The 9,414-nt window shown below is 36.6% G+C and overlaps 1 protein-coding gene across 1 annotated transcript in view; it reads left to right on the top strand.

Moving 5' to 3' along the window:
* The first annotated feature begins 3,113 nt into the window (after window positions 1–3,113).
* LOC141898751 (slit homolog 2 protein-like) overlaps window positions 3,114–9,414 on the top strand; it is a 42,771-nt gene continuing 36,470 nt past the window's right edge. The window contains exons 1-3 of the mRNA XM_074784827.1: window positions 3,114–3,650; window positions 8,048–8,119; window positions 9,119–9,190. Of these exons, the coding sequence (XP_074640928.1) occupies window positions 3,481–3,650; window positions 8,048–8,119; window positions 9,119–9,190 (314 nt within the window). The 5' untranslated portion in view covers window positions 3,114–3,480. The remainder of the gene's footprint in view (window positions 3,651–8,047; window positions 8,120–9,118; window positions 9,191–9,414) is intronic.

Raw genomic sequence — 9,414 nt, 5'->3', positions numbered from 1 at the left:
GAATGCTGTTGTTATACATATAATCAATTAATGTTTTATTTACGAATTAAATTACAATATAAAGTAGTAGGAATTAGTACAAAATATTGTAAAATAGGACGTTGGACGACAGGTGAAGTTAAAATAAACTTATTACCTGAGAGGCCCAGTCGCCCACGCACTCACATTCACGCCCCATTCATACATACAAGTTACATGACAAAAACATTCAACATAGGAAATATGATAATTCCAGGATATTCAGTATATTAGATTGATCAAATAGAAGTACATAATTTCATCTAAACATATTGGGAAATGAGATAATTTTATACCATGTGAAAAAGTCTCATAACTGCACTTTGAATTAAAGTCGAACACAGGGTCAGTCACACCAAGGCACTCACACCTGTTTCGAGAAAATCAATTCGTGAACAATTACGTTCAAAAGTGATCGAGATTCTTTCGTATATATACGTCTCACGTAGAAAATAAAAAGTCGTTGTACGGCGTGAAATTCCCCACATTCCGAATGGAGTAACTGAAAAACAATGGGGTCCACGATGTCCGTATTCCCCATCTTTTCATTACATCTAAAGCAGTTCTCAAATATGGCGTTTATTGATGTAGCATCGACTAGATTTTTTCATTTTTTACCATTTTTGGATTTCACTTTCCATCATTCACTGATTTATGTGTCCTACTACGACACATGGAACCGAGGCGACTTTCTATGGATAAAGTAATGGACCACACTAAAATCAAAGCACAAATTGATTCAGTATCGATTTAAAAACGAGGAATCAACATTAATTTTTCATTTTCTTAGGTAATTAGGATACAATAGTGACTTTTTGAAATGAAAAAAAGATTTAAGAATATCGAAAGAGATCGCTCGATACAAGATGTTTATACATGGAATAAGCAATTCCACAATTTCATTGCGAATAGCGTTTTGTCAATAGGATGATGAACTTTATGGTTGAAACCGGTTATCTTCTGTCTGGAAAACCATTAATGAGCCATCGAACGCATTTTTCATGTCATATTTTGATTAATTGTTCGCTTAATTTCACAAATTCCATAGGTTTACAGCTGCGTCACTGTTTGACCGATCCCTTCAATAGTATTTCAGGCGGTTAATCGTTCTACAATTTTTGTTAATGCCATATCATTGAGCCGCCTTTCGGCGATCATGCCTTCTGCGAAAACTCGTCATGACGTATATGCCGAGTCGGATCCGATCTAATCGGACGTTCGTCGAAACATTTTTGTGACACTATATAATACACAACATCCAACTTCAAGTTGGACTGATTTACGGTCCCAAAAGGTCCAACTTAAGCGGAGTCAATTCATAGCTCAAATATTTGGATAGTAATGAAAAAGAGAATCATAGTATTTCCCATTTCATTTAATGTCATATACAGGCTAAAGTGAATTACACCCAATCCGAATTTGTATAAAGTTACGCTTTTGGAATTATAGACGTCAGGTCCACTGTAAATCGTGTTAGGCTTTCTCGAAGCCCAGGTAAAGACGACTGTCGGACAATCTGATAACAACGATATAAATTGATACCATTCCAAAACAAAAGATGGCAGGTTATACACGAGCGACGTTTTCCTTTTGGAAATGATAAATCAAAAATTTCCGGCGGCCGTTCCCGAACGGGTAGGATATGGATTTATGCCACATTATTTCTTCGTTTTCACATTCCTTTGTCTCCTAGCAAAGTTGCATACATGTACGGTTCAAACATCACATCGCAAATTAACGAAGGGCTTACCACTACCACTTAAGCAAAAATAACGCAAAAAGCAACTTTAGACACAGGTTTATTCTAGACCAAATGTTTTGCGAGTTGTTCGTAACGACCAAGGTCTTGGCGTTTCGTTGCGAAGTCTTTTTCACTAGGTCGCCACCTGATGGACTTACAAAGAATATCCAAAAGTCCCTTCACCGTAACGTGGCATATCAGCCGTCAAGCGTAAGCGGCTAGCGGAAGTAAGAGGTCACGACGATCATTATGATGTATCTGATCAATATGCTTCAATTCGTTTATCATAGCGCTATCCGATTTTACGAAAGCTCAAATCCCGTGGAAAGAAACGTTGTAAATAACACCCGCGGATTCGTTGTCCCGCGTACAAACAACGACCAGTATAAAAACCCTTTTTTCGTCAGGACAGTGGAACCACCTGGAAAACAACAATGAGAAACCAGATTATCGGCAGCCGAGTTCCGTGAACTCATCTGCTTGTCTTCTCAACAGCTAATACCAGAAGTGGTCTCCTCAACGTAAATCTACATACAAACAGCTTGACATTTTTGGTTGAAAATCGGAAATTGAAAGTCGAGATAAACGAATAGCATTTTGAACTTACGACGTTTTGGAAACACGTTTTGATTGGTCATCCTTAGGGAAATGGTCACTATTTGAATACAAATACGAATTTTTCCAGTAAGTTGCACGATACAAAAAAGATGTGTAAAATAGACTTGATGTTACTTAATATTTGATCATCCCATGGCGTATTTCAACATTGATGGAGTAGCAAAAAATGAAATATGCCCATGAAAAGTAGATGTCGATAGATATTGCGTTAATGAAGGCGACACATATGGTAGTAATACTAATAGCTTCATGCACTACCGATTATGATCTAGAGAATCTGTGAGGTGGTTTGTTATTTTCTTTTTCAAAATCACTACGTATATAAAAAGCAATTTTCGTCTTGATTTTCCCATATCGTTTCGGCTTCGTGCTAGCCGATTATGGGCGTATCGCGACGTAAAGACGGAAATTCATTCAGATCGAGATACTTTGCTTTAACCCGATAACAATTCACAACGGTGAAAGTTGCCGCAGGGGCTTAGAGAGTAAAACCCGCGCCCATAGACGTTGCGTACACTTCATTCCGGGCAAATAATCGAATAAAATGGATGGTTTTGCGACATTAAAGACTTTGTAACACCATAAGAAGGCCAATTCGCGAGGAAGCCATACTCTTAGTGTACGTTACCGCCAGAGGGAGTCGACATTCACGTATACCACCTGCCTTCCCTCATAGCGTGAATGTGGCTTCCATTAGGACATGTGCTGTCGTTTAGTATCAGTTGGAAAGCGACTACGATAAAGGGTAGCGGGAACGCGAATGAATGGAAATTATTATTCGCGAAACATTTCCTTTCGAACAAAACGAATAAACCCCGTCGGGATAACTGTTTGTTTTTTGTTTACAAATGCGACAAATTTCTGAAAATCGAAACGTTCGTATTTCGTCTCGATTTCGTTGACAATCGCGGTGACAGAATTTGCTTATAAAAGTGTTTAGCACGATTAGAATGTTCGCTTGGACGGATTGTTAACAGAAAACAAATTGTTCACATACAAACGTTTATAAACAAACGTTAGAAAAAAGTGTTCATTTTTCATGGTGGATTTATATCAAAGAACGAATTTATTCTGATGTCTTCAGATAGCTGATATTGCTAATAATGGCAACTCAATTGTTTTTGTGCGCGTTGTTTTTGATAGCCAAAGTATTGGCGGACGACCGACTGGAGTTTTGCCCTGAAAAATGTGTGTGTCAGGGACTTTCGATTGACTGCAGCTTCCGGGAATTGCTAACCGTACCTCAGGATATTCCCAAAAATGCGAAACGATTGTAAGTACACGTAATATCTATATATATATATATAATTTTTTGCGAAAAGATTGCCATGAACACTAAAGCACCAACTTAACAAAATGTTTAACGAAGAAGCGCTCTTCTTGTTTAGAGTTAGCATCAACATGAAATACCTTTGTGTTTTCATGCATTTTAAGCGAAGAAAACGTTTTTGCAGATAATCCTCGATTCCATAAACAAACTTTAAGTTATCTCAGTGCCGACGGTTCTTTCGAAATGTCTTTCTAAAAATGCGGTAGAGCGAGCATATTATAGATATGAACGATTGCTGCATTCGGTTTTTGTTGAAGATTAGCTATTTTACTGATGACATTGTGTCATCGATGTTACAGCGCAAACAATTACTTATCTGCACAGATGAGATGAAATTTGCCCGAAGGCAAAGTCACCGTCGTCGCGGTCGCAGCTTGTTGTGTCGTCAAAAACGTATAAAACAAAAAAAATGATGCGCGCGAATGCTTGTTGTTGTAGACGCAGTACAAGTTGTGTCATCGGAGCAAAGCTCATTTTCCAGTTACACATCTTGGCACGTATACCGTAAACCTTTTGCCTGATTTTATCATTCTTATGCCATGACTCGTCAATACCGCAGCGCCTGACATCAACATTATCTGTGCTTTCTCGCTACTAGGCGCTGGGAGAACAAAAGACCGAGTTCCTTTGCTTTAGCGTATCCTAATTATATCTTTCTCTGTCATCGCTAATAAGGACGTTTCCTCGACTCTAACATTCCAAAGCCTACGTTAGATATTGATAAGTAGGAGATTATACGCGAAAAAAGTATTCCCAACTTGTACAGGCAAAATATGTGAAATCTAAACAAAAAATGTACATAGGCCCGACACTTTGATACCAAAAAATGAGACACATTAATTACGGTATACATAGGGGTCCAATTCTTCAGGTGTCGTCTCGATTTAATCATGTACACAAATGATATCCGAGAAAATAGTGGATTTTTCCCGTTTTCACTCACACCACCTGCGACTATAGTAGCAATTATTTGGCTCCAAAGGCTTTTCGAGATGTGATTATGAAAAAGGTAAACTTCGTGAGCCAAAGCGTAGCCGCAGACTCTTTTATACACGGCGAGACCTATCTGATCAGTGAATATAATGCGCCTTTCTTTGCGAAGAACCTTTTAGCCTTTCACTGGTTTTGTAAAGGGCAATTTTCGTTCGCCGAAGACTATATTACGGGTGACATTGTAGGCTGAGCAAAGATACGTATAGGATTTACGATATAATTACTCTAGATCTCAAGCAGAAGCTATGTGTGCACATCTACACGTATAAGACAAATGCGCGTAATATGTGTACTTGAGAAAGTGGAGGAGACACCCCACACGACGTCACATAAATCAATAGTTAATTGAAATATTCCGTGTAAAGAAGCAGGATTCTTCGCTTTCAAAGGGAAAGTTCATAAGAAAAATATCGCCAATCCGTTCCGTGCATGAGAGAAACTTTAATTCTACCTTAAACCCTCTTCCTCGCCCCCCCCCCCCCCCCTCCTCATGAATTACACCACACACGCGGAATTTCTCGATATTCAAGGTCGAAAAAGATTCACCTAAAATCTACGACTCAATACAAACACCTCGGACTTGAATGCATCAAGAACGATGTTTTTGAATATCAAGGTAGCAATTCCTGAATTAAGTCGAGCGAAATTAGGCGACAAAATTGGCATGTATTTTGTCCTGTAAAATCCCGTGCTATAAAACGTGTAACTACTTTAATGAAAATGTTTTTGAAGTATTGAAATGATAGCAATTTTAGAAAATAAATTATGAAAAAGATCGCGAAGTATGAAAGGAACTATGGAGTACTGCTGAAATAGAGATTAACAAAAATACGCACACATTATAATACATATATGTATCGATGGCCAAGTCGATAATGATCACGATCTATACCTGGGCGCACGATCTTGCATAACACCGACGGCGCTTTTTGCTCATAATAATTCAAAAAGTTTAGTGCCATCACCGCGCGATGCTATATTCCCTCGTTTTATGTGTTCAACAGCCTCGGGAAACTCCGAGCTTTGTTTGAAATTAGTTTTTTCCGCCGTGTGTGTTTGAATACGTGAATACAGGCAGTTACGTGTCGTATATTAAACCCGACTCAGAACGCGTTGTATGCATGGTAGGAAACTAGAAAGAAGATGTATTCATAAAAACGAGAATATGGATTGTAGACTTCAATAAGTTAAATTTCAATAACAAGAACATAAGTAGATCAAAGATTATGTTGAAAATAGAAATTCGAAGAAAGGGTTGTATATGTTTGATGATGATTACTCAATACGTCTTTGAATTGTCAATACGTCTTGTGTTTTATTCGACGTTTCGACGATTTAGTCATCTTCGAGAATACTAACAACAGAAATGATAAAATATATATATATATATATATATATATATATATATATATATATATATATATATATATATATATATATATATATATATATATATATATATATATATATATATATATATATATATATATCCAGAACATAGACACTAATCAAGTAATCAGAAGTGATACAAACTAAGCGAAAATTCATGAATATTCAAGATCCCAAGATCAAAAGATAATCAAGATATTCAAGATCAAAAAACTAAATGATAGGAGGAGCATCAATATAAATAAGATTCATATTTGATGTATTCCGTGCATTTTACATCGACTGAAAATGCGAATTAGTCTATGTAATCTTTGCACTTAATTCGTTCATAAAAAGTCCAGTAATTCTCTATTTCATGAGAATTAGTTCCTAAATGAAATAGTAGACAATCATATATGTCCAAATAAACTTTTAAGCGTTACTGTGGACTTAAATACAGGTAAATGCAAAATTCAAAAGAAGCCGCTATCTGATTAGCTGATGTAGGTATTGCTAAAAAGTATATATACACTTACAAGTGCTGTGATGTAATACGTGATTGAATTGTAAACAAAGCTATATATATACTCAAAATGATTTTAACGGTTATCGCGAATAATCGGGATAATATGTAAGATGTGGCGACTTAAAGTAAGATAAATCACGAATGAAAATTATGAAGCAGCGCTAATGGCTTTCTTTTGTTCGACATATGGGCCGTGAATGCCATGGCAGATGCTTGTTTACAACTGAATACCGAAGACTTTTAAGTAAACTGAACTTACGATTGGACATGCCTTCCGTATTACTTGGCTCTTCGGATGGCCATATGGTCGAATGATCTAAAGGTCAGGATCGCGTGATTTAGAAAATTATTTGAGTTGGGTTGATTAAATATCGCAAAACTTGCCCCGGAGCCATGAATTTTATTACGAGATTTGAGATTTCTCATGGGCCATAAGAAATCTCGAGTCTCGTTGTAGAATTCACACAAAAAAACCAACCGAGAGTATTACTTCACCACCCAGCCGCAAGATTACATTTGAAATAATTGTTGTGGGCCGCGTATATTCCTGGACTACATACAAATTACTATACTTAATCTGGTGTAAGAATCTATCACGTTGAATACATATGAAAATAAGTTTTATGCCGTGAAACTGATATAAACTGATGCTATAAGACGCCACCGGAAGATGATGCGAATTTAGCTAATTGTATCCGGTAAAAATGACAAATCGTTTGCTCGATGAACACTGTCCTTTCCGTAACCTTAATCTTCATCATTGTTTTCCGTTTGTCTCTTTCTAAACAAGCCGTCACCATGCTGCTATTACAGCCTGATACGAGTGATATACTTTTTTCAGTTTCAGTATTTTTTTACAAACTCAAGGTCTTCGAATTCTAGACGAATGTGTTTGATTTCGATAAAAAGGAGTACAATCTCATTTCGCGATTCATAAGTTATCACTTTTTACTAGTTAGAGATACTGCATGCATATTTCGGGGGAAAAAATCCAGTAAACATTTGATCACTTCCAGTACAATGAAAATGTGAATATGCGTATGTATGATTTAATTTCATATTTTCAAAATATTTGATCTTTCCCTTAATAGATTCATACGACGTATAAGAACAAAGGTTTTAATGAAGGCCGGTTTTGCATTTGTTGCTACCGTTTCAACTATACATATATTTGGTAGAGTGTGATTCGTGTAATAAGGGGAGCTTTTAGTATGAATATCATATGATATCATATAAACATACATTTTTATTCTCGTATTGACGACTCAACTATTAATACCCTTTCATTCTGTAATTCGACGATTTTCGACGCTGTAACTCAACGCGTAACAGCACAAATCCCTACGTAATGCAGTCATTGACTGCTAAATCCCTTCAGCGAGGCAAATCTTGATTGTCTACACCGAGTCGCGAGTTTAACGAATAACCGTAATCTACGTATCTTCCATTGCAGGGACCTCCAAGGAAATAACATAACCGTAATCAGGAAAACAGATTTCCTTGGTCTCCGAAGTCTTCGAATATTGTAAGTATTAATAACTCGCCATCGCAGTTGTCAACAAAACGGTCGATTAGATCAAGTAAACAGGTTATCGAAGAACCAATCGAAATTTCCCAAGATTGAGAAATTCATTAAATTCCCCCAAAGAAGACTTCTTTCAACACTCCTCACGCGAGTAGTTGGAAATAATGATACTTTATCATTTGCAATATCAATAAAACGTGTCTATATAGATACATGATGATATTCTATAGGCCAAAACATCTGAAAAAAATATTCTTCGTCGGAAAATTAAAGCAGATAACCTAATGACATCGCCTCTGTAAGATCTGACAAGCGATTAGGCTAATTTAGAAATGAATGTTTCATCGCAAAGCGCAATGATATGTTTTTCGTTTCCGACATTCAACGATGACGTTTCTCCTAGAGATCGGTAGCGAGGAATTTCAGAATCGCAACTGAACGACGAGTGATTTTTCAACTTGCATATCGCAGTTTTCTCTACGTCCTTTGAATACGACAGCTATACCGTGCAATATTTAACGATACGCGATCCTTTGAAATATATATCGAATGATTTTACGAATAAGTTCGTAATTCGATTTGAGATTTGAACTTTTGAACATCCTAAAACTGAAATTCGCCGAGAATTGACCAGGAAAATACGAAAATCTTGGCATTTTAATAGAACGTACATTGGCAGGATAAGAGTCATAGAAATGAAATGCTTTCTAGAGATATAATTCATCTCATGAACGGGATTAGCAATTTGTTAATATTTTTCAGAAGATATGTAAGAGAAATTTCTAATACATTCCCGAGTATTCTATTCGCTTTCATACTTAAATTGCCTGCAGGCGAAGCATCGTTACAAATGTTGAGTCACGCGCAATATACTTTTTTGCGAATATTTACCGTCGAAATTTTTGTTAAATTGATTTTTCATCAATTCTTCGTCTTGATTTTGAATCTATATTTAGATCAATTCGAAACGCTTTGATTCTCTGCTTCTCTTTGTTCCAGGCAACTGTTGGATAATCAGATCTACTCCATAGAAAAAGGTGCTTTTGCCGATCTGGTCGGCATGGAACGATTGTAAGTATTAGAGAATGCAGTTATTACTCACTTTTAACGTAGCTAGAAATTGATTGTCAAATTATGTTTATCTGCGTATGCGCCATACTGAGAAAATGACTTTTCGCCAATAGTTTACCGTCGTCATGGTTAACAGTCAGAAATTCGAGACAAATCGACAGAGTAAATTCGTGACAATATAATTATTTACATTTCTCTCAATTCATTCAATTGTGTCAAACGGC

This window comes from Tubulanus polymorphus, chromosome 2 (assembly GCF_964204645.1).
Source record: "Tubulanus polymorphus chromosome 2, tnTubPoly1.2, whole genome shotgun sequence".
Classification (NCBI taxonomy): Eukaryota; Metazoa; Nemertea; class Palaeonemertea; order Tubulaniformes; family Tubulanidae; genus Tubulanus; species Tubulanus polymorphus.
The sequence above is the reverse complement of the archived record's forward strand: the minus strand, read 5'-3'. Positions and strand labels throughout refer to the sequence as shown.